The sequence below is a fragment of the Cnephaeus nilssonii genome (genome assembly GCF_951640355.1).
Source record: "Cnephaeus nilssonii genome assembly, chromosome: 15".
Lineage (NCBI taxonomy): Eukaryota > Metazoa > Chordata > Mammalia > Chiroptera > Vespertilionidae > Cnephaeus > Cnephaeus nilssonii.
In genome coordinates this window covers 15,482,195-15,508,669 of record NC_137086.1, presented here as the reverse complement: position 1 = coordinate 15,508,669, position 26,475 = coordinate 15,482,195, and the positions used below count along the sequence as shown (strand labels likewise).

Genomic DNA, 26,475 nt, shown 5'->3' with positions numbered 1-26,475 from the left:
TGCATACACAGACACGGAGTGAAGACTGAAGACAGCATAGAAGGAAGCCAAGCGCTGCAGAAAGGAGCAAAGCTGCAGAGAAGGGAGCAAGGCAGCAGAGATGGGAGGGAGCAAGGCAGCAGACTCGGTGGGCTACGCTCCCTTCTCTGCTTTGCTACAACCACAGGAAGCCCTATTCTTGCAGGAATAGGCCCGATGAGGTCCTATTCTTGCAGGAATCTTTCTGCAACGGGCCTCTAGTCAAGATTATAAAAAAACAGAAAGCTTACCTGAAGCAACAACAACACTATAATTGTCCTGAAAGCCATTTTCTGCCTTAACTTTTTCTTTCTCTTCATGGTTTTTCTTTTCTTTATCATCTTTTTGTTCACTAATTAGTTTGGCAGTGATACTTGGTGTATCTGTGAGAAAATATTATATTATGTAAAATACAATGCTTTTCAAAGTCACTAAGAAGGGAAAGGATAAATATCTCACGTTAAGATTATATAACATTATATTATCACTAATTGTCGGTAAATGGATTTAGGACAAATATTTTAAGACAAAGTCTGGAACTCACCACTGTTCTTTTTTTTTTCACCACTGTTCTTAAATCAGCATACTTAAAATCCAATCTCAAGAAAATATTACATATTACTTCTAAAGGCAAGAAAACCATTACCATGAAAATCTGCTTTATTTTAGGTATAGTTTGCTGCTTGCCACCTAAACCTAATCTGTTCCTTATAACATGCTTATCAAGAAAAAATTATTTTCAAAATAAGGAAACAGGCTTAGCAAGGTTGCTGAAAACCTGTAAAGGGTAAATACAAAATTCAAGCTCTAGATACATCCTAAAGCATTAGACTTCTAGTTAGTCTAAAAATGGAGTATAAAGGAAAAAATTTCATTCAGAGATTTGTTTTGCTATTTTTATTTAGTTAGAAAATTTACATAGCAAAGTAATATGTTTTAATAGTACTTTAACATGAAATCTAAGTACTTTTATAGGTAGTTATTACTCTCTGAATTAATATTTTCTTTCCTTACTTTAGAATATGGGATGATGTTGGAAATCATTAAAATAATGGAGGCCATATAATGATGTGATTTAGTCTTGAAGAAATCCAAAAAGCTTGATGAACTTTTCTGATATTAGAAATATTTTTCACTAAGTGAATATGATTAATATAAATTTCCTTTTTACTTTTCTAACTTAACACAATTATGATCCAATGATTTATTATATAATGTCTCAGAAAAGTGAAATGATCATATGATAAAACATAATCTTTTGTATTAAACCCCTATTTTACAGCTTTCTTTAAGTATCTGAAAATGTCCCAGTGATCTCAATTTTTAGATTCTCCCTAACTAGATTGTTTTTAAATAGTTTCTGCTTTTGTGAAATTAAAAAATTTTGTAAACACTATTAACTAATAAATACATAATAAAACAATACATTTAAATTACATACAAAAACAACCAAGAAACCCAAAATGGCAAAAATAGTTACACAAGTCAGAGTAAAATATATACTAATAAAAGAGAAACATGCAAATTGACCATCACTCTGATACACCCACCAGCCAATCAGGAAGGAATATGCAAATTAGAAGGCCAAATATGCCGGCCGCCCAGCTGCTCCAGGCGTGGAGTGGCCGGGCAGGACGCCTGTTATGAGAGGGAGGGTGGGCGGTGAAGGGATCTACAGGAGCGGCACTCTGGCCGCAGCAAAGACGAAGACGGCAGAGTCCGGCCTGAGTCTCAGCAAAGACAGCAGACTCCGGCCGGAGCGAAGGCCTTGGTCCCGGGTGCTGGAGGAAAACCGGTGCTGGAAGCCAGGGGAAGGAAGACCTATTGCACGAATCTCTTCGTGCAACAGGCCTCTAGTATTTAAATAAAAATTTAAAAAATCAACACAATTAACTCCTTGCATAGTCAGGTAGGAAACATGTAAAGATCATTAGTTAATAAGAATTATATAGTGTTACCACAATAAAGCAATAAAAAAAATCACTAAGAGGTTTGTTCAACTTTCTCTTTAAAATTGTTCTGGTTTGTATTTCCACCCCGGTAAAGATAAAATAACAAAGATGAGATTTATTCTCCCACCTGAAATAACTAGAAATTAAGAAAATAGATGAAATAATAGTTTTCAGACCCTAGGAATCAGGAAGGCAGGACAGTGATACAGGGTGAGTGAAATCGTATGCTATGAGCCCAGGATTACTCCAGCTTATTGCCTGGAGAGTTTCCCAGGCCATGGCTCAGCACAACCCAGATGTCACCTCACGTGAGGATAGAGAGATGTAAACTATATACACACAGGTAAATACTAGTGTATCATAAAATATACTGTCTAAAGATCAAAGATCATAAACACACTTTCACAGGACCAATAAACTATTAGAGGTTAAATTCAACATTTTTTTAAAATGTTTTCTCAAGATGACTCTCTGTTGGAGTTTTTACTAAGATGTAGTGTTTTCAAAATAATCACTTTATTTTTAAACATATTTTTAAATATGTTTTTATTGATTTTTTTAAATTATTAATGGAGGCCCATGAAATTTGTGCACGAGTAGGGTCCCTAGGCCTGGCCAGTAATCAGGGCCAATCGGGGCCTTCCGGCTGCCGGTTTGGGACTCCCTTCGTTCCGGGCCACCCCAATGGTCAGCATACATCATAGCGAGTGATCTGTCTCCTTATCAAACTTCCGTGGGGATAATTTGCATATTAGGCTTTTATATAGAGAGATTTTTTTTTTTTTTAATCTTCACCTGAGGATATTTTTCTATTGATTTTTAGAGAGAATGGCAGAGAGAGGGGAAGACAGAGAGAAATATCAATGTGAGAGAAATATATTGATTGGTTGCCTCATGCATGCATCCCAGCCAGGGTCAGAGGTGAGGAGGAGCCTGCAACCAAGGTACTGTAGCACAATCACTATATTTTAAAAATTTTTAGGTAATAAATGGAACTTATCTGTAATAATAATAGAATATGACATTTTATTTTATATTTTATTTATTTTTTAATGAGAGAGAGAGAGAGAGAGAGAGAGAGAGAGAGAGAAAGAAAGAGAGATGGGTTGCCTCCAACCTGGGCATGTGCCCTGACTGGGAATCAAACCGGCCACCTGTTAGTGTATGGGACAATACTCTAACCATTTTATAAAACAGCATTCTTTTATAGCAAAGATAAATCAAAAATATTAAATTTCCAATTACTTCGAAATGTAATTATTTTCCCATTATCAAGTTAAACATATGAAATCTCAATAAGTGAATTTTAGTACTCTTCCCCACTTCCCTCCTTAATTTAATTAATTTCTCTTCATTATATAGGGACATTTCCAGGACTTTTTCAGAAAAACATGTATAAAGTCTAATTTTCAGAAAAGTAGCTGCAACAGATAAGGAAGATAGCCTATCTAATAAAAGAGTAATATGCAAATTGACCGTACCTAGGCTACACCCACAAGCCATTCCTGCCAGCCAATCAGGAGCAGGTATGCAAATTAACCCAACCAAGATGGCTGCAGCCATGGAACAAGCAGGAGGCTTGGGTTTCCCTGGCAATGGAGGAAGCCAAGCTTCTTGCACACCCTGGCCGGCCCTGGACTCCATTCCAAAAAAGAGTGGAGTGCTTCCATCGCCGGGGGCAACCCAAGCCTCCTGCTCTCTCCAGCTCCATGGCTCGCATTGTCCCATACACTAAAAGGTGGCCGGTTTGATTCCCACATGTGGCTCGCGAGCCGCAGTTTGCCAACCACTGGTATAAACACATGCTTATATTTACATTACAATGTAAAAAGTTACGTTTCCAGCTTTTTTTTATTCTGACAACATATATAATAAGATCATAAATACTTTGAAGGGCAGAATATGTGTCTTGCTCATTATTACATCCTAGTACAAACTACTGTGCTTACAAATAGCATGAATTCATTTACTGATTAGGATTGGTGATAAACTCAAACCATCCATAGTTAATTTGCATTCTTACATCAAAAACTAAGTTTTTAGTAGTTAGTAAATGTTGTTTAAAAGCACTATGTGAGCTTTTGAAATACAGGTAAGAAACCAAGGGGAAAAGTTATGTCTTCTTTCTTCACTAACTATTAGAAACAATTAGGTCACCAATCAATTCTACCTTATTTTCATCTTCTGAACACTCATTTATTCCATAGATTTAATAAATTTTTATTACTGTCATCCACTATAGTACTCTGGAATTAACTTAGTATAAAACATCCAGAAGGCTTATTGTGAGAAAATTCTATCAATGGCTACCCACAGCTTGTCTACATATCCAACAACCCCATCTGTCATTGCTACACATAACACACATCACACCAAAAGAAATATAGGTGCTAACTTGTATTATACATTTTTTCTTCAGCTACTTACTCATGCCTCATAAAGTGAAGATATCTTGACCTTTTCTAGCCATTAAATGTTTGTTGCGTAAATGAAGGCAGTAAAATAAACAGTAATAAAAGTAATAAAATTCCAAATACATCTAGCATAAAGTTAAAGAAAACTTAAGTCTGACTTACCTGACACCCTGTCAAGAACTTCTGATAATGTTGTTGACACTGGCAAGTGAAGTGTCCGGAACTTGTGGCCTGCTCCATACATTGGATGCTGGATGACATGGCTAGTAGCATTGATTCTACCTTTGTATAGCTGAAAATTAATTCAAAATAAATAAAAATGTGGTTTTTTGAAATAAATATCATTTTTTAAATTTCAAAAGCATAAAATAAAAATTCAACAATGCATATAAAATATAAAGGGCTTGTTTAATGTGTTTCTTTAAATGTGGCATATTTACCTGCCATGATTTGTAGGTCAAGTTTTGCATTAGCATTATTGTACCTAATATTATGTTACTTTTTCCCAAATCAAAATATACTATTATACTAATGTATAATTAGGTTATTCTAGGTAGAAAGCGTTTATCTCAAAGAGATTTTTAGGTCCTATCATGAAGTATACAAGTTTTTCTAATTTCACTTTACTTTCTTAGAAATTAGAATGTAGAAATCACTGCAAACTCTGATGTGAAATTATAAAATATCTTTACAAACAGCTAATCACTAAAATTTAATTGTTAAATACTCACTGGACAGGGAGACTGTAGAAACATTGTCACTTTCTCATCCTCTAGCATCAACTGCAAAAACAATCTACGTACAAACCCTGAAATGTTCCCCGATGTAGGAAGGTTTCCTCTTTGAGGAGATGCCTGAAACAGTTCACAGAGAACCTGGCAAGACAAGAGATATAAAGTTAAATGCAGTGTTTATTTGCAGCTTTGTATTTTAACTGAAAAAAGAAAACTAAGAGTGTGAATTAACAAGTACCTTTCAATATATTATATTAGTAATTAAAGAATATATTATTTCATCTTAAAGTACATGAATACAGAAGTAGATAAGAAGTGCAACAAAAATTTCTGTGGATAAGAGAAATTACTACTGTAGAGTTTTCAAATAATAAATACCCAGCATAACCAACTTACTGTTAACTTTGGTCAATATCTATGTGGTTACAATATAATCCTATCCTATATAATAAAAGCCTAATATGCAAATCAACCGAATGGTGGAACAACTGATGGAATGACTGGTCACTATGACGCGCACTGACCACCAGGGGGAAGACGCTCAACGCAGGAGCTGCCCCCAGCCCGGAGGTCCCAGGCCAGCCAAGGCAGGTGCGAGCGGGGTCGCCGCCAGTCGCCCCACAGATCAGCCCTGATCGCCGGCCTGGCTTAGGGACCCTACCTGTGCACAAATTTCGTGCACTGGGTCATTAGTATCCTAACTAATAAAGAAGGAATATGCTAATTGAACGTCACACCCTCACAAAGATGGTGGCACCCGCAGCCAATACAGAGTGAACATGCTAATTGACTGCTGTGCCCTGAAAGACGGCAGCGCCTATAGCCACAAGATGGCGGAGCCCAGTCCCCTCAGCCCCGCCAGGGCGGCAGGCGGGTCCAGCCACTCCTCACGCCTGCCTCGAGTCTCCCCTGTGCCCGTCCCCTCAGCCCTCCAGCCCCCCAGGGCCGGCCTGAGGCGCAGGCAAGCCATGGATGTCTGCTGCCCAGCCACCCAGGGCCAACCTGGGGAGAAAGCAAGCCTCGGATGGCGGTTGCCCAGGCAGTGGCAGCAGCAGAGGTGTGATAGGGGTGTCGCCTTCCCCCGATCGCCGGGTCGCCTCCTGCCCCTCAGGGCTCTCAGACTATGAGAGGGGGCAGGCCAGGCTGAGGAACACCCCCACCCCCCTCCAGTGCATGAATTTTCATGCACCGGGCCTCCAGTAATAAAATAATCCTTTACAGTTTAAAAGTGACTTGTCAGGTGTCTCCTATGTTAAACCTACTCTAATGTCTTCTTCATGAGACGCAAACCAATAATTTTAACAATCCGGTTACAACAAAACGCAATGCCTTAGTGCAGATGAGGCACTCAATGACCATCTTCAAGTGGTCAATCCTGTTCCAGCAGCTAAAGTGTTTTTTGGGGGGGTCTGGTCTTTATATTTGGGGAGTTCTTAAAAAGGAGAGCACAATGTATTGCTAGAATTTGTGATTTTGCCCACTATCTCATCAAAAAGATTAACTGATATATGTGACAGTTGAGGGGAGGAAGGAGAAGATATCAGTAATGTGTTGTTGTTTTTTCCAGACCTGTATTTTAATTATGGTTTAAATTCAGACATTAAACATACCCAATCCCAAACTTTACCACAATCTAGTCTTATAAAATACATGCCCCTTTCTTAACTAATTTCACTAGTACTATTTGACAACATATTAAAATAACCTAAAACATAAGCCAGATTTTCCACTCTTACCTGTGCCATCAGCTTTTGATTATTAGGGTGGCATGAAATGCACTGCAGGAAGAATGCCACCGTTGCATTCTCAATTGCTGTCCTCTGTTGAGCAGTCAATCCTGCTGTAGTAGCTGAAGAAAGAGAAGCTGATCTTGCACTGCTCTGTTGTGCACCTAAATTATGTCCTCCAGAAGTGGATCCAGAGTGACACAATAAAAACAGAAGTGCTGTCCATAGTGGATTGACTTCTGAACCACCAAGCCAGTCTTTCATAACATGGCTACTGCCAACTTCTGTCAAAAACCTAAGAATAGGAGCAACCAGGTCTGCTGTGATAGGCATCTTATTGCTTTGTTGTGGAACGTGATGCCGCCTGAGTTTGTCCTGGAATGCATCTATTGACTGAGCAATGCTTTCCGAATAAGAAATGTGGCTAAAGCAGAAACTAGCCAGACTCCTCACAAGAAGAGATGGCAAACCTGAGTCCAATAATTGTTTGATAGCTTCTGGAGATTGAGAAGAGGAAGCAAGAGTTGCTAAGTGTGATTCAGTTAGTGCAAGAGGAGCTTGTGCGTTTTTAGAGTCATCTGTTAAAGATGAACTAAGATCTTGCTTTTTGCTGTCATCTGTCATAGACAGTCTGTGGTGACACTGCATTGGAGGAGGTGTAATTCCCATCCAGCCCATCAGCAAAGAAAAATAACTTGGGTGTACGTGGCACATTGAGCAAAGTAGACTGTCAACAGCTTTTTTCAAAACCATATTGCAGGGAAGAGACATGGACCAATTAAAGAGTAACCTAGGGGAATAAAAGACACCAAGTTAACAATGTGTATGTATATATACATATTAATATATATTCTTATACTTATTCCAAATATTTCTACTAGAGATCAATCTAAACTCTAATGAAAACTATATTGTTTATTTGACATAAATATTATCACATGATAAGATTTCAGAAAGATGGCTTATAATATACATTAAGTATTTAGGTAAACTGGAAGGTAGAATAAAAGTATAAAATGAGTAGAGAAAACCAAGAGATCTATATAAAAATTAGAGTCCCAGTGCAAGAATTTGTGCATCGGTGGGGTCCCTTGGCCTAGCCTGCGGGATCGCGCTGAAACCAGCTCTCTGACATCCCCTGAGGGGTCCTGGATTGAGAGAGGATGCAGGCCAGGCCGAGGGACCCCACTGGTGCACGATCAGAGGGAAGCGGGAGGTTGGCCATTCTCTGTGTGATCTCAAAAAAGTGACATTAAAAAAACAATGAAATTGTTTACCAAGAAAATTTGATATGATTGATGGCTTAAATACATGTTTGCAAATCAAAAATTATTAGTGACTCTCACTAATAAATCACAGATTATACCAACTGGTAGGGGCAAATATGACAATGACCAATTCCAAGACAAAAGCCCAACCTTTTATCAGGCATGGGACTCTTCAAAAGGAAATATAATATTCTGCTAAGACTTAGGAGTTGTCAGGCAGTAAGCTCAACAATGCATTAGCTGAGTATGATGAAGAAAAGTGGGTAGTGGAAACTACTTATCAAAAGAACAATCGTAACAGGCTTCTAAAATTTAGTAATAAAAACAGTTAATCATAAAACCCTTCTGACATAGAAAGTCTTTCAAAATTTCTAGCTATACTATTTTTCCACAGTTACACATTAAAGATAAAAGAATCTGATGAGTAAATGTGCAAATAAGATAAACACTATGAAATGTAGGGAGCATATATATTAAACATTCTACTTTTAGGTTGGAAAAACAGGCAATGACATTAATAGATCTTCTTAAAACATGAAGATAAATTAAATTTTTGTAACATTTCATTTCAAAATTGTACCTAACTATATTTACTCACTAATAATTTCAAAGTATTCTTTTTATCCCAATAAGCATATAAAATACCATTTCAAGTGAAAACCAAAGCCATTTAGTACTGGAGGGGAAAAGAATTTCACAAATCATACTCACTCAAAGAGGTCTCGGTCCAACAGTGCTGGTAAATCATACTCTACAAGGAGTTCGTAACTGTGCCACAGAATTGCTGCTACACAGTGCAAATGAGACGGAGATGGCATTAGAAGACCATATTCTATTGCTGAAGAGGTAGGGCACATGTAGCTCATTCTGCCACTTCTCTTCATAGCAGCCACTCTTGCAGAATCACTGACCCATTTTAACAAGGCCTGAATTCTTAAAAGAAGAAAATGAAATTCAAATAACTACTTATATCATAACTGACATTTAATATGGATAAATATCACCATTTTCTGAAAGAAATATATTTATAAGAAAAACATACTAATTGTTCTCATGAATTTTAATCTAAAATAGAAGGGGAAAGGAATTATATAAGCAACAAGGATATAAGTAGTTCTAATTTTCCAATAACCTTTCCAATCTCAACCGATGAAAATGTTTGAGATAATAACTATAATTCAGCAAATAAACATTAATTCCTACCTGATTTATAAAACATATATAACTAGAATTACAGTACATACAACTTAACAAACACCATCTCTTCTAAATTTTCTCTCACAACAAATCCATACAACCTAGAGGAATAATCTGGGGCTAATTCTTCATTGTGCAGAATCACATGCAATATAGCCTGTTTCATAAATCTTGCTCCCATCCATTAATACTAGTAGCAGCCACTCATCCTCCTTCATTCTGAAAACAGAATATAAGCCCAACATATGTCCTTTTGTAAGTGCCCCTCTATTCTCAATCCCCTGGAGCTGGGGACCACTAACTGAGAGTAAAAGAATGATTAAAGCAACAGTGATTTGAAGTTTAAGAAACAGAAAAGATACATTGCCCATTCTTAAAACACTATTTATATTTGTATTTATTTGCTTTCAAATTTCTATTTTAAACCATCAGATTTTTTTCTAGGTAAGAGAGATAGGGGTAGAAAGGTATATGTGAAAATTTGTTTAATGCTCACAAAAATCTCTACAAATTGCATCATATAAAGTATACAGGTGGATATACAATATAATAAATGGTCTTAACTTTTATAACATGGGGAAGTATTACAAATAAATTCCCTACAAGTGATTGTATGTTTGTGTGACCTTAATTTAAAAATGAGACTATATACCTGTCTTTTGTTCCAGTGTCCTGAGTTGTTCCAAGCTGATAAAGAATATCTATAGTAGAGTCAGAAGAGAGCCCATTCAATCTTCCAAAAAGTAAAGGGCTATTTAAATCTTGTAATAAAGAACCAAAAGGAAAAAGTTGTTAAAGAAGCAAATGGAATGAGTTTTGCTCAATTTAATGTTAAAATATTCATTAAAAATAATTCTTCTATAAATTCCAACAAAAAAAGCAAACTCCAAAAATAATAAAGGCATAAATGGAAGTTAATTTCAGAAACGTAAATAACCACAAATGACATAATTCAAGTCATTGCTTTGCAAATGTAGAAATTAAAATATCAAAGTTAATGGTCACCTGTAGGATCACTGCCTGATGCTGCACAATTTCTCAGCAGAATGTCTATAAGCTTCAGACCAATTCTAGTGGATTGCAGGCCTATCTTTACAAGCACAACCTCAATATTCGGTGAATGCATTCCACAGTATGGGGACATCAATAAGGCAGCACAAGTCTGTAGCAGATTAGCAGTAGGTGCAGCAGCACATGCCATCATTCCTTCCAGATCACTTATGTGAGTTAGACAATGATGTAACAACCGTAACCATCCAATACTGAAATATACAATACAAAGTGACTTATAAATTTACATAGCTCGAATTACTCCAGGAGTAAAACAAAACTTCTTAAAGATCAGCATGCTATGTTTCATAAATAGCACCAATCTAGGTAAAAAAAGTTTTAGAATACTGCACTATCAAATAAAGAATTAACTAAACAATAAGTTTCCCTGTGACAGAATACATAAAAATATTTATGTGATAATAGTATTTTGAAACTATGTGCTTGTTTCTTTTTTAATGTCAGAAAATCTACACTAATAAAAGAGAAAGATACAAATTGGCCGTCACTTTGTAATGCCCACCAGCCTATCAGGAGTACGCAAATTAACCCGACAAACACTGTGGGTTAATTTGCATGTGCAGGCCCTGAGCAGCTGGGGGCCGGGCAGCCACTTGCGTGCAAGATGGCACCCAGGGACGGGCATCCTTGGGACCCAGGCCGCTCTGAGCCTTTAGGGCCGCGCGTAGGCCCTGAGTCCTAGAATGACCCCCGGCCACTCTGGGCCTACGCACACAGGCGCAGAGCAGCCGTGGGTGGGACAGCGCCAAGCGGCCTGCGTCCTAGGGACAAGCGTCCTCGGGAGCCAGGCTGCTCTGAGCCTGTAGGCCTGCACATAGGCCCAGAGCGGCTGGGGTCCCAGAACAACCCGCAGCCACTCCAGGCCTACACGTGCTGGCGCCAGGGAGCTGGGGTCCCAGGGAAGCCACTGGAGTGTCTGGTCCTGTCAGCCTGGCCTGGGGTGGCTGGAGTTCGCAGTCCTTTTCATTTGTGCAGCCCCTAGACCGGAGGCGGCAACCAAGAGCGCGGGTGCACCGGGAATGCTGGGAATCACAGTTCTGGTGGCAGACGTGTTGTGGGATCTCCTAGACACTAGAGCAAAGTGAGCCTGAAGCAAGTTACTGTTGCAAGTGGGAGGTGGGGGGAAAGCAAAGGTGAGAGACATAAGTCACAGTGTCGAGGAAAAATTAAAGGAAAGATATCCTGCAACTTCTAGGAAATCTCTACCAATGGAGCAAAGAAAAAAAAAAAAGACCTCTATTATTCTGTGAGCACCAAAACAAACTGGGTTGGGGTCTCAGAAAATTCGCTCATATGATTGCAAAGACAGACAGAAACTCCTGGATTGGAGAGGGCTCCCCTGAGGGCTCCCAGATTGGAGAGGGTGCAGGTTGGGCAGAGGGACCCACCCCCATGCACAAATCTTCGTGCACCGGGCCCCTAGTGTTTTTATATATACACATACTTATTTGTATAAATATAAACTATATAAGACCATAGACTTGAAAAAATGTAAAGTCTTGGCAGCTTAGGAATTAAAAAGATATCCTAAATTTTTTTATCAGGCAAAGCTTTCAGTAAAACCAGTTTATAAAATTTCCAAACAACAAAATATACCAGAAAAATGTAAATTAAAGAATATATTCAGGTCCTTGTTTGTTTGGTTAGTTTGTATGGTTCAAATACAACCCTTTTGCTGACTGGTGTTTAGGAATTACCATATTAAGACTAGATCAATTTATGTATTCAATTTCTATGGTTTAGATAGATTCCTGGTAATTGGCATTTGGATACTTTCTAAAAATATGTTTTTATTGATTTTTATAGAGAGAGATAGAAACATTGATGGGAAAGAATCAACCTTGATTGGCTGCCTCCTGCATGCCCCCTATTGCGGATCAAGCCCGCAACCTAGGCATGTGCCCTAATTGGGAATCAAACCAGTGACCTCTTGGTGCATGGGTTGACACTCAACCACTGAGCAACACTGGCCAGGCTAGACATTCTTATATTAGACTCCAATCCAAGAAACTAGAATCCACATCCACATGTACCACATTAAAGATCATTTTAAGGATTAAATACATATAAATCTAAATTTTAACTAGCCTCAAGGTTCTGCTTTGATAGAATAGTCTCTATTACACTTTAAAAAACAAACAAAAAAGCATGTTCTTATATAGATACCTATTCAACAAAGAAATTCCTAAACCCTAAAAAATAAAAGCCACAGCCCTGACTGGTATGGCTCAGATGGTTGAACATTGTCACATGCACCAAAGGTCACTGGTTCAATTCCCAGCCAGGGCAAATGCCCAGGTTGTAGGCTCCATTCCAGTAGGGGACAAATAGGAGGCAGCCAATCAGTGTTTTTCTCACATTGTTGTTTCTCTCTCTCTCTCTCTCAAAGCAATAAAACCATTTAAATTAAATAAATAATAAACTACAGAATAATTTCATAAAAAGCTTTTTTAAGAATGAGAAATAAACATACCTTGTTTTAGATACCTGATCTTCAGATGGTAGAAAGGGATTATTAACTGTGGCTGAAGAAGTGGTACCAAAAGCAGTGAGGCCCAATAATTTAATTTGTGAAAGCCCTAATGTGCTGGCATCTCGAGGACGATGGAGTCTAAGGCAGACAGCAGAGGCTACTTCTGCTTTTACAAGCTGAATTTTTATGTAGGTGAGACCACTTGTGACTACAGGAGTGGACAAAGGTAACATATTTATCCCATCTGCACTCACTTCAACAGACACTGAGGATGGGCAGGCTGCAGAAGAGAAAATGAAACAATTACTAAAGAAATAAGTAAACTAGCCTCCATAGGTTAGTAAAAATTCCAGTAAAACAGCAGCTTTCAGTTATATTCACAATGAAGTTGTCAAAAGGGCATTTATACACCAAATCATTCACTGACTCTCACCCTAAGTTATTTTGAGCTATTTTCCAACATGTAATATGAAATCTACAACAAAATCAAAGTTGTTTTTAAAAAATTCTAACGTTCACTTCAAAAAAGAGTAAATAAAGATATACAGCCCACATGTACTTGACTCTCTATTACTTCTATTTTATTTAGAATTATCTCCAACAATATGGGACATCTGATTAATATGTTCACTGTTGTCAACAATTAGAGAAAATATAATTTTAAAAGCTGCTTTTCCACCAACTTATTATTTCACTACTACCATATTGCAATGATTTTAAACATAGCTGAGTTTAGAAATTTCTTTCACCTCTTATTTTTTGTTTCTCTTTCAAACCTTAGCCAAATATCCTGAAGGGTTGCTTTTAAAATAATTTCCTTCTAAAATTTAAGGAGGCCTAATGAAGTAACAATTGGCAGCTGCTATGGGAAAGTGTTTCTTTTTTCCTAACAACATGAAAGCCCATATAATAAATTTATCTATTAATACAACAAACTTTGAACTCTGATTTTAATTTTGACTGTAAAATTAGGAAGTAACACTTATTGTATACCAATTACACACCAGGTTTACAATAAGACTATACAAGTCACATCGAGTATTAAATATAATCTTCAAAACCTTGAGATAAGTATTATCCACATTGTACACAAGTTGACAAAGTCAAAGAGAGATTAAGTAAGCCAAACCACCACATTAACAAATGGCACATTTTACATTTTAGTACATGTTTGATTCTAAAGCCTAGGTTATTTCTCCTGGAAAACAATGTATCTTCAATTTCTGCTCCAATCCAATAATAAAATCAAAATGTTTTATTAAGCTCTCCGTATCATTCTTCCTACATCAATCCCCATGAGCAAATTCAGGCTATATTTTCAAAGCCACCATTTATATGAACCACTTTCTCGTTCCAAATAAAAGCAATTTCTTCCTCATCTTAGATTAACCCCTTAAGCCTTACATTGACTTATAGTTTACCATGTAACATAGTTCTTTTATATATATACTAGAGGTCCAAGTGCATGAATTCGTGCACCAGTGGGGTCCCTCAGGCTGGCCTGCAGGATCGGGCCAATATCGGCTCTCTGACATCCCCCAAGGGGTCCCGGATTGCAAGAGGGCACAAGCCAGGCCAAGGACCCACCAGTGCACAACCGGGGCCAGGGAGGGACGATGGAGTTGGCCAGCTGGGAAAGGACCACGAGGGCTCCAGGGCATGCCCAGCCCATCTTGCTCAGTCCCAATTGGCCGGAGCCTAGCAGCAAGCTAACCTACCAGTCGTAGCACCTACCCCCTGGTGATCAGTGCACATCATAGCAACTGGTCAACCAGTAGACTATCTGCCACCTGGTGGTCAGTGCACGTCATAGTAAGCAGTTGAGCAGCCTTAGCATATCATCAGCATATTACACTCTGATTAGTTGAAAGGACAACCGGACAAATGGACACTTAGCATATTAGGCTTTTATTATATAGGATATATATTTTTTATTATTGATTTCAGAGAGGAAGGGAGAGGGGGAGAAAGACAGAAACATCAATGATGAGAATCACTGATTGGCTGTCTCCAACACGTCCCCTACTGGGGATTGAGCCTGCAACCCAAGCATTTGCCCTTGACTGGAATGGAACCCAGGACCCTTCAGGACACACAGGTTGATGCTTTATCCACTGAGCCAAACCAGCTAGGGCACATAGTTCTTTTTTGACCTGCTAAAAACCTGTGGATTAGTATACTTTCTTTCTGCATTTTACTCATTATATCTGTTTTTATCCAAAAGGGGGATTCCACAACTATATTAGGGTATAATAGTCTAATCTAACAAATAAATGAAAATTTTATTCTTCCAAATATGCCAGGGATCTACAAAATCTCCCATAGTTCTTCATGCCATTATTAAGTGACATCAATCAATAAATATAAATGTGAACATTTCAATAATTCTATTAAAATTATATTTTAAACTGAAAGAATTTGGGGGACCTCATATATACAAACTAGTACTTCACACTAGTTTATGAAAATCTGAAAAGAGTTCTTGCTTCTCTTAGTGCATAACTTATTTTCTAAAAATTCCTTTGATTTACCTTGCAGCTGTAACAAATATTCAATGAAAAAGGATTAAATTAATAATACTCAAACCATCAAACAAAAAAATTCACTCAAATGTTCAAAATATTACAAAGGATTACCTTCAAAATATTATGATTTAAAAATTCCTTACAATTGTAATTATTTTTGCAATGGGGAGGGGACACACATAAGCCTATGCTAACTTCACATTACAGGGCTAGTATTGAGTGTCATACTAGAAAAACGAAGATTGCTATCTACAAGTGTGTAAACTCACTCATTTCAACTTAATGCTATTGTTTAATAAATTTAGGGGGCCACGAAAAGGCAATATACAATTAATTGGAATATATGTGGATTTCAGCAAACATTCTTTTTGTTTGAGGAATAAACTCATCGGTTCATTTTATGGGAAATGATTTTGTGGTAACATCAAATATTACACTAAAAATTCCAAAATTAACAAGTCTAGAAATAATATCTTTTCACCATTTGCCAAATACTTTTCTCATTATTATGTTTCTATATTATAGTTTACTTTTATTATGCTTCTTTATAAAAAAACATTACTGACTTGCAAGAGATGCAAGATGAGGTTGGATATGTATCTCTTTAAGAAGTACTGCTGCAGGAAGGTGAATGGTAAGGTCACACCAAGCCTCCTCTGGCAGAAAGATGTAAGACCAAGCAGCAGAGCGAGCTCTTCTATGGGGTGGTGTGGCCTGCAAAAGCACCTCAGCTGGTTGGGCAGTAGGACTGCTAGATGTGATTGTACCTACAAAAGACATTTTAAATGAAAACTTACAAAATAAACCCAATAAAGCATCAAGAACTATTCAAATCATAATATTAGAAAATTTAATTAAAAACGTAAACATTTTTGATACTATGAATATAGTTAAAACACTCAGCATGATTTGCCACAATATTCACAAAACATCACAACACCTAGTCAACTGAGAAATGACAAGTTCACTTTTAGTTGCTGCCTAATTTCTTTATATTCACACTAGAGGCCCAGTGCACGAAAATCGTGCACGGGAGAGCGGGAGGGTCCCTCAGCCCGGCCTGCACCCTCTCCAGTCCAGGACCCCTCAGGGGATGTCCAACTGCCAGTTTAGGCCCGAGTGGGATCGGGACTAAACCAGCAGTGGGACATCCCTCTCACAATCTGGGACCATTGGCTCCTAACCACTCACCTGCTTGCCTGGCTGAGCGTCCCTAACCACTCTGCCAGCCAGCCTGGTCACCCCAAACTGCTCTCCCCTGCTGGCCGGGTCACCCCTAACTGCTCTCCCATGCCAGCCTGGTTGCCACTAACTGCTTTCCCCTGCCAGCCTTATCCCCCTAACCACCTCAGCCTCGGCCGCCACCACCGTGGGCTTTGTCTGGAGGGACCTCTGGTCTAATTAGCATATTACCCTTTTATCAGTATTGATACTGAATGAAAACTAAAGTAATAACAAATCTAGCACTATAATCCTCATATAATTTAAGTAAAACAAAATGTCCAATACAGCCTTCAACCTGAAAATAATCACTTTTTTTGTATGTAAATCCTCACCTGAAGATATTTTTCCATTGATTTTGAGAGATAGTAGGAGGGAGCGGGAGAGATAGAGAGAAAGAAACATTGATGTAAGAGAGACACAGAGATTAGTTGTGGCCAGAGATTGAACCTTCAACCAAGGTACATGCTGTTGACAGAGAATCGAATATGGGACCCTTCAGTCCACGGGCCAATGCTCTATTCACTGAGCCAAACTGGCTAAGGCAAAAATAATCACTTTTATTCTAAGATGCCAATGTTCATAGAGTTACAAATATGAAAAATATAACAGAAACTATGTAGACTGGAAAATGGAGCAAATATTTAATCTGAAGCTTCTTCAAAGGAAAATACCACACAAAGAAGGAACAAGTTCTTCAATACTAGTATTTACAGTGAAAACTGATATATCTCTTCTATTTAGTCTTCTACATTACACTTTTATTTAAACTCAAAATAAAAACAAATATTACTGCTAAAGAACTATTAAAAACTTCCCTCTTAATAAGTAGAATGTTTTAAAATCCACTAGTAAAAATCAAGTGTTTTTCATTAAAATGGTAATATTATAACTCTAGAGGTCCAGTGCACAAAATTAGTGCACTCAAGGCGGGGGGGGGGGGGGGGGGTGTCTCAGCCCGGACTGCACCCTCTTGCAGTCTGAGAGCCCTGAGGGGATGTCTGATTGATGGCTTAGGCCCACTTCCTATGTCGGACATCCTTAGCGTTGCCGTGGAAGCAGGAGAGGCTCCCACCATCGCTGCTGCGCTAGCCAGCCATGAGCCCAGCTTCAGGCTGAGCAGTGCTCCCCCTGTGAGACCACATTGACCACCACGGGACAGCTCCTGCATTCAGCATCTGCCCCGTGGTGGTCAGTGCATGTCATAGCAACTGGTCGTTCTGCTGTTTGGTCTATTTTCATATTAGCCTTTTATTATATAGGATTATCAACTTATTTCAACAACTATTTTTGTTTCATTAGGTTAATAAACTACATAAATTCATACCAGTAGGATTTAATAATTCTTTTCTTACCTAGAGGTGCAAAGTTATGAATTCCTTCTGCATTGTCAGGCTCAGAAGCTAGTATTCTTGTTTTCAAACTGCTGTCCACAGCTTTATTCGGACCAGAGTCAAGAAATTTCATAATAGTTGATACCATACTTCTTGCAGTGTTTACAATAGCTCTTGTGCTAGTTACCATATTGTTGCAAATGAGCTGAACACCACCTAAATTTACCAAAAAATACTAAATGAATCTTAGGATAGATAGTTTGACATCAACTTAACTTTCCTAAAGACTACCCAAATGAGGACATAACATATTATCAAATGATTACATTTAAAGGACAATTAATGGAATTTTATCTTACCCATGTCATGGAATGCTTTCAAGGCATCACTAGTATCCAATACTCTCAAAATGAACCACAATAATGGTTCTGATAATTGGCAAGTAGCAAGAGAGCCCTAATAAAACAAAAAAATACACATGTACATTATAAGTTTAAAATAGTGATTAATTTACAGTAAATTAGGACAACTAAATTTCTTAGTAAATGTAATATTCCATTATAGTCTATTATAAAATGACACCCTTAACCTGTCACTACATACAGTGTCTGCTATAACATATAACAAGTCTCACTTGAATCAAAAAGGAACAATATCCTCTCTGAATTCAGAGAAAATTTTAAACATCTGTCTTCAACTACTATTATCACTTTTACCTTAAGTTAATATGCATTAATTTTTGCTTCAATTCAAAAATTAATCCTTCCCAAATATATTTGTATCTTCCAATCAAGAAATATACATATTCAATAAATACTTAAGAAAATGATAATTATACACTGACATATAAAAAATTCTTTACAAAATTGCTTTTTAAAATCTGCATTTGAAAGACTAAAAGTTTTTAAAAAATCACATTTTAAAAAAGGAAATATAAAAAGCAATATTCTAACATTTCCCTTTAAAATTATCCTATTCTTGAATTTCAATTGAAAAGAAACTAAATATGCAACATAAGCTTGAAAAAATACTCATTAAATTTTCATATGTGATATCTAAAGACAATATTTTAGTATTCAACTATGCCATTGGGGGGGGGGGAGGAAAGAACCTTTGGGACAATAGGAAAAAATTCTAAAATTTAAGAATACGATAACTATATCACTGTGGTTGTCTGTGAAAATAACACTTCAAAGACATGTTACTCTCCAATGTCCACTAATAATTTATTGTTCTCATCTGTTGATGTTGTTCATTTTCCAATTTGTAAAATGAATACTCTATTCCTCTCTGTCCTCTAAATAATTCTCTACTTCCATTGTCAGAAACTACTTAAATTATTACAACTGTTGTTGGATCACACTTACTTGTCTGCCCATATATCCACAAGCCATGTAGGTTAAAATTGGCTGCAGCATCATGTGCACTGTAGACGCTTTTTTACTAAGGGTTGTCAGTATGGTAAATAATCCATCCCCAACTGATATGGCATCTAACCCACCATGAAAGTTTTCATGTTTGGTGAGATGTAATCCACTTGCCCCTAGTTTAAATAAAAAGATTACACATTTTTTTAAAGAGTATATTCTTAAAACCCAGTAATAATTAAAATACACTTAATGGTCATAATTAAAATATACTTAATGGTCATTTTTCCTGAAACCACTGAAGGATGGGTACATTAATAGGTGTCTGTGCTTGTGGAGGGGGGGGAGGAGTGTTGTACCTAGAAATTAAATTATCTAATATAATATTCAGTAGAGCATGCTTTTTGGTAATCTGAGATACATGAGTTATCTCTATTGCTGGTAACAATAAAAAGAAGTTATGTTATATGATCAAAGAACATAATTCCGCATAGCTATATATGAAGCAGAAAGAAAATGGAGAGAAAAATAAGTGATATTTATATGTAACTACTTTCAAACAGCTAATGATTAAAAGAAGATGACTGTTTCACATACCTACTCACAAAAAAAATTAAACATATATATATATAATATATATATATATATATATATATATATATATATATTATATATATATATAACAAAAAGAAAAAATATATCAGGAAAGGGTGTGTCACAGTTTACAAAAATTCAATTACTTTAAAAAATAAACACAATATATTAGCTTTTGAAGAGGTAGAAAACTTAAGCAACAATATATACATTTTTCATTGATATGTGTCACAGAAACTATTACACTTTGAATAAAATTTTATATTTCATTTTTTAAGAAAATGTAAATAAATCTTACTGATCCCCTAATACCAAATTTGATGTAAAAGTTTTCATCTTTAAATTATTAGAAATATGTCGCTATAAATTATGGTATCTGCCTTATGATGATATTTTTTCTTAATTTAATTGACATTATTTTGTTAGTATTTTCCAATTACTTAAAATTTCCCAGTATTTCAATTTAATTCATTGATTGAAGCCACTCTACATAAGTTTTCACTAATAAAAATCAACCATGTTAAGAAATTTACAATTACCCCTACAGCATAAAGTGAAAAGAAAATGAACTCATACATTGCTAAAGAGAAGAGATATAGCACCAAAAACAAGAATAAGATTAATATTCTCAATACGTACCAATTATCATCGCCATGGCACTACTATTACACAGGCCCAGAGCAGACAAAATCTGGCTCATTATCTGCTGGTTGGCTAACACTAAGTCAGCGACATATGCAGGTGATCCTTGAATACTACTATTGCTTCCATTACCATCTTTGCCTCCTGAGACTTTTTCTTCATCTGAAACACTGTCTGTCGTATTGGCGGTCACAGAAACTCTTGCAGTGTATTCCCTATTGCCCGAAAGAGGCAGCTGTACTAAAATGTTAACCAGTTTCAACATATCAAACATGAGTTGATCTCTTGTCATTTCTCCACAAACTGCTTTTGCATCACCTGGACGAATGAGGTTGGCAAAGAGTCCCCCAAAGCATGCTCGAGCACCCACTGAGCTATCTGATCCACTTCGAGACATGACTTTGTCAGAGCAAGTGATATAGTGGTGCACTAAAAAGGTGACAGATTCTATCACAGCAGAAATAGTACTAACTGAAACGACTTCAAAATTCTGCTCCAGAGTAAATTCTAAGAGCTTTACTTGGGCATCAAGAGGTCCTTGGCCTGTCTGGAAGGCACCCCTGCAGACAAAGATAGAGAATTAAAAATCAATCCATTTTAAGATCTTTGGGCAGGGAAGTCAACAACGTAAAACAATAAAGCTAAACAAAAATTAAACTCGTGGTATTCACTATTTCATTTGGTAGCAAATGGTTTCCATGTCTTCCTGAGTCCTTGTTCTTACCTCTATTTTATACAAAATTAAAAAATTACTCCCTTCAAAATAGAAAACTAAAGGACAAGTAAATCAAACGGGTGACTCTGAAGCTACAGAATAAAATATATAAACATCACAAGGTACTCCTCCTAATAAAATTAGCTGTTATATTTTATCCTCAAATGTTGCTATTTTAAACATTTCCTACTGGTTTTAATTTCAAAAATTAAGATTCAATCAAATAATTCTTATACATCAGAATTAAATGCTCTCATGTTCTGCTATGCCTAAAATCATCGCCCACAACTTATTAAGAAAAAGCTAAATGGACTATAAAGGCATAACTCTTCTTGAACTCATCAGATCCCTGAGGTCAAGGGATACCAAAAAGCCTGACATTTATAAAAATACAGTCATTTCCAAGGAGATAGAATATGAGCACTGGCTTTCCTGTGGCAGAATTAATAAGAGACACTGGCAATATACAAATGGGTAAGAAGAAGTGCACTAAAGTATTTAACAAATTGCTAAACACCAGGGATGCAAGGGTGATGACATACACTGAGTGGCCAGATTATTATGATCTCTGAATGCATAATAATCCGGCCACTCACTGTGTATCCTATATAATAAAAGGCTAATATGCAAATTGTCCCCTTGACCAGGAGTTCGACCAGCAGGCAGGCTGGCTAACTGCCCATGTCCCCTCCCCTGGGCCAGGCTGGCCGGACCCCACCCATGCATGAATTCATGCACCGGGTCTCTAATACATATACATACATACATACATACACACACACACACACACACACACACACACACACACATATATATATATATATATATATATATATATATGTATATATATATATATATATATATATATACACATACACACAGAGTGGCCAGATTATTATGCATTCAGAGATCATAATAATCTGGCCACTCAGTGTAGAATCTTTGGAGTTCACATCCATTCAAAGGCAACCTCCCTCACCACCACCTCTATGCACCCTGCTCTATGCATCAATTCCATTGGGCTGATCCTGAATTATATACTTTATAATATGCTAGTAAACATGAATAAAATGTTTTTCCTGAGTTCTGTAATTTGTCCTAGGAGAATTAGCAAACCTGAGGAATTGAGAATCCCTCAATTTGTAGCCAAATTGTACATGTGTGGTTAACCATAGCCACAACAAAAGCCAATCCAAACTCAATTCCTAAAAAGAGTGACTAAATATTCACACTAATCACCCTAGAACAGTGGTCAGCAAACTGCGGCTCTGTTGACTAATGAGTTTGCCGACCACTGCCCTAGAAGAGTCTTATCTCCTCCCAGGCAAAAAATACTATTCACTTCAATGCCTAAAGGCTATGAGTTTATCTAAAGCAAAAAACTATAGGAATATATTTTTGTGTTTACAGCATAAGAAAACATGTGACAGAAGAAAAACCAGGATAAAGGAACTGAAAATATATTGTTGTAAAGTTCTGACATATAAGTGAGAAATTGGAAATACACTGTAATAATTACATGTATGTTAAGGTAGACTATGATTTAATTACATTAAATGTAATTACTGATATAGTGGACTAAGATTTATCACATTAAATGTAATTACTGATATAGTGGACTAAGATTTATCACTTTGCTATTTTTCTATTTAGTCTTTGTTCCTTTTTAAACATAATTTTCTGCATACTTTTTGGATTAAGTTGATGGATTTCATTTGTTTCCACTATTGGTTTATTATTTATTAACTAGAAGCCTGTTGCATGAAGTTTCGTGCAAAAGACCTTCCTTCACCTGGCTGCTGGCACCAGTTTTCCGCCAGCACCAGTTTTCCTCTGGCCACCCGCTGATCAGAGCACCTCCCGCCAGCGCGATCGGCCACCCCGAGTTCCTCCAGCGCCTTTTCCTCTAGCCGCCAGCGCAATCAGCCACCCTGAGTTCCTCCAGAGCCATTTCCTCTGGCCACCCGCCGATCAGAGTGCCTCCCACCAGCGCGATCGGCCACCCCGAGTTCCTCCAGCCACCGGTGGAGGAACTCGGGGTGGCTGATCGCGCTGGCGGGAGGCGCTCCAATTAACAGGTGGCCAGAGGAAAACTGGTGCTGGCGGAAAACTGGTGCTGGCAGAAAACTGGTGCCGGCAGCTACGCAATCAGCCACCCCGAGTTCCGCCACCGGCACCTTCCGCCGGCCCCATGGGTCCTCCCGCAGCGCCGGCCGTTGGGGCCGGCAGGAGGAATGGGGGGCGGGGACTCATAAGTCCAATCGGCCACCCCGAGTCCCGCCCCCAGCCTCCCAACGGCCCAATCATGGGCGTAGCGGAGTGATGGTGATTTGCATACTACCATTTTATTAGGTAGGATAACTAAATTTGATTATAGTGCCTGCCCTCAATTTATGATATACTTCTTTTTTTTTTTTTTCATCATAATCTACCTTAACTTACTAGTACATATAACCTGGAGACCTGGCACTTGCAACTATCCTCTGAAGTGACAGCAGTCTTGTAGAACTCAGCAGTTAAAACTGTGAATTTGATAATAACTTTGGGTAGTGTCAGTATAGTACTGAATGGTAGGATATCAATTGATGTCAGGTAAAAAAAATGGTACTGGAAAGACACCATGTATTTAGTGTCAAGAAAATAACAAATCCTCAAACACCATTTGCTGTTTTCCACCATGTGGAGAGAAGGAAATGGTCTCCTTGCTCAGAACAAAAGCTGATTCTCTAACCACTGAGAAAAACTGGCCAGGCCCTTCCTCCTTAATCTTAATATCCTACTGTTTATCTTCTCCCAGATAGATGCCTCAAAAAAATGGAGTAATATATGTTACACATCAGAAATATATGTATACACTGAAATATACCTTTCTGTTGAAAGTATATGAATTAGCTTGAGTAAAAATTCACTGAATATCTGAGGACATGTTGAAGAAAGATGCACTTGTAATCGGGTCAGAAATTCTTGCATAGCTTGTGTAGCTGTTGGCCCGACCTGAAAAGAAATGAAATGTCATTGAAAACTGCTTACTGATACCAATTAAGAAATTATTCATTTAAAAAGTCTCCAAGTGTTAAATCAAATACTATACTGTTATAACTTTCATTTGAAGAACAAAAATATTATCAGTAATAGCAGGAAACTGATTCATTTTTAGATAGTCATAAATAGGAAATTTCAGATTCAGAATTTAAGCTCCAAGAAGGTAAGACTTATTCTTGGTAACTATTTATATTCCTAGCACCTAGAACAGTACCTAGCCTAGCACATAGCTAAGAATTAAAAGATATCACTATAGCCTTAGCCTGACTGACTCAGTGGATAGAGTGTTGACCCACAGACTAAAGGGTCCCGAGTTCAATTCCAGTCAAAGATACATTCCTCAGTTGCAGGCTTGATCCCTGGTCCTGGTCAGGGTGGGGAGGCAATCAATTGATGTGTCTCTATCACATCAATGTTTCTCTCTGTGTGTCTCTCCCTCAACCTTTCACTCCCTCAAAAAAAAAAAAAAAATCAATGGAAAAATATCCTAGGGCAGTGGTCGGCAAACTGCAGCTCATGAGCCGCGGTTTGCCACTCTGTTGACTCATGAGTTTGCTGACCACTGGGATAGTGGCTTCATCACAAGGAACAACAACAGCCTGTAATTATTGGAATCGAAGTGGTCGGCAAACTCTTTAGTCAACAGAGCAGCGGCAAACCACGGCTCACAAGCCGCATGTGGCTCGCGAGCCGCAGTTTTCCGACCACTGTCCTAGGGTAAAGATTAACAACAAAAGATAATACTGCAAGATAATCTTGAATAACTTCCGTTAAAAAGATGCTATGAATACTACATATATTTTTCTGTAAAAAGAAATATAATAAAGTATAAATATTTTTATAGTACAATATAGCAAGAAATTAGAATGACATAAAAGAAATCTGTTGCAAGACTAAAAATGTTTATAAGTTTTGGTACATCTTACTTTTTTGTTAAATAAAATAGCAAATATTAAAAAATAAGTAAATTACATGAATTGTCAATTCTTATAGAAGTCATTACAAATGACACATAAATTTTAAAAGCTTTAATTCCAAAATTTTTGAAACGCTTCCGTGACTTTCAGGTATTTATTCAGAATATTGCTTAAATGATACAAAATCAATGCCAAAAATCCAACAGAAAACACTATCCCCTATAATTCAGTTTCAATATAGCTATTACTCCTACATAATGAAGGGCTAATATTCAAATAGACCGAACCATGGCACAACCAGAAAAACCACACAACCGGTCATTATGACATGCGCTGACCACCAGGGGGCGTGTGCGGAACATGGCGGGCGTTGGCCGTGGCAGGATGGTGAAGCAGGTGAGCAGGGGTGCCAGACCAAGGCGGGGCGCTGGTCACTGTCATCAGGGCAAGCCTCTGGTGGTTACTGAAAATTCTTTGTTCCTGTGCATTGTGGTCCTGCCCGGCGCTCACACCTGCTGCTGGCGCTGGCCCCGCTCGCACCCGCAGCTGGTGCCACAGCCACCACTCACACCCACTGCTGGTCCTGATCGCCCCAGAGGGCTTCACCACCTCCCCCTGTTCCTGAGGGGCAACCAAGGCAGCAGCCGCCACTCGCACCCGCTGCTGGCACGGCCCCAATTGCTCCATGCTGTCAGTGGGTGCAAGCGGAGCTGGCGCCATCAGCAGTGGGAGCGGGACTGCCATCAGATAGGGGACCAAGGTCTGCAGTGGGAGGGGCTGCACAGGGGCACAGAGGATGGTCCAAGACCAGCTCCTATGCCTACCGCAGCCTCGCGGCCCACAGTTCTTTGTCAGGGTGCATGAATTCGTGCACTGGGCCCCTACTATTAATAATTCAAAACATTTTATTACACTGATACATCAAAGGCTACCATTTAATACTGTGGCTATAACCATGTTACATATTTAGGTACATTAAAGTTTTTTACAAACATTTTAATTTTATAGTATGGACCTATCACTGCTTTTCAAAATTCATATTACCTGTGGACTGTGTTGATTTGTTCCATGTGGACTGGTTCCAGAAAGAAATTTCACTAAAACATGAATCAGATTTGGATCAGAAACCAACAGATGGGCAGTACTGTCCTGAGTACCAATGGCTGTGCTGGATCCAGCTATAAAACATTAAGAAACAATAAAAATGTAGTATCTAGTATTTTTTAGTTTTAAGGAAAACTAACATATTCCTGGCTGTTACAGG

The 26,475-nt window shown here is 37.9% G+C and overlaps 1 protein-coding gene across 7 annotated transcripts in view; it reads right to left on the bottom strand.

The window, feature by feature from the left end:
* The window catches only part of BIRC6 (baculoviral IAP repeat containing 6), a 178,306-nt gene that overhangs the window by 39,417 nt on the left and 112,414 nt on the right, over positions 1 to 26,475 (bottom strand). For all 7 annotated transcript variants that reach the window (XR_013814683.1, XM_079792682.1, XM_079792686.1 and 4 more), the window contains exons 44-58: positions 26,256 to 26,389; positions 24,119 to 24,246; positions 20,535 to 21,097; positions 19,302 to 19,477; positions 18,294 to 18,390; positions 17,956 to 18,150; positions 15,946 to 16,146; positions 12,855 to 13,134; positions 10,316 to 10,572; positions 9,963 to 10,071; positions 8,825 to 9,046; positions 6,855 to 7,635; positions 5,116 to 5,259; positions 4,547 to 4,676; positions 270 to 401 (exon numbers count right to left, since the gene is read on the bottom strand). Coding sequence is in view for 6 of the 7 variants with exons in the window: in XM_079792682.1 (XP_079648808.1) it covers positions 270 to 401; positions 4,547 to 4,676; positions 5,116 to 5,259; positions 6,855 to 7,635; positions 8,825 to 9,046; positions 9,963 to 10,071; positions 10,316 to 10,572; positions 12,855 to 13,134; positions 15,946 to 16,146; positions 17,956 to 18,150; positions 18,294 to 18,390; positions 19,302 to 19,477; positions 20,535 to 21,097; positions 24,119 to 24,246; positions 26,256 to 26,389 (3,549 nt within the window). In the remaining variant the exon portion in view is untranslated. The remainder of the gene's footprint in view (positions 1 to 269; positions 402 to 4,546; positions 4,677 to 5,115; positions 5,260 to 6,854; positions 7,636 to 8,824; positions 9,047 to 9,962; positions 10,072 to 10,315; positions 10,573 to 12,854; positions 13,135 to 15,945; positions 16,147 to 17,955; positions 18,151 to 18,293; positions 18,391 to 19,301; positions 19,478 to 20,534; positions 21,098 to 24,118; positions 24,247 to 26,255; positions 26,390 to 26,475) is intronic.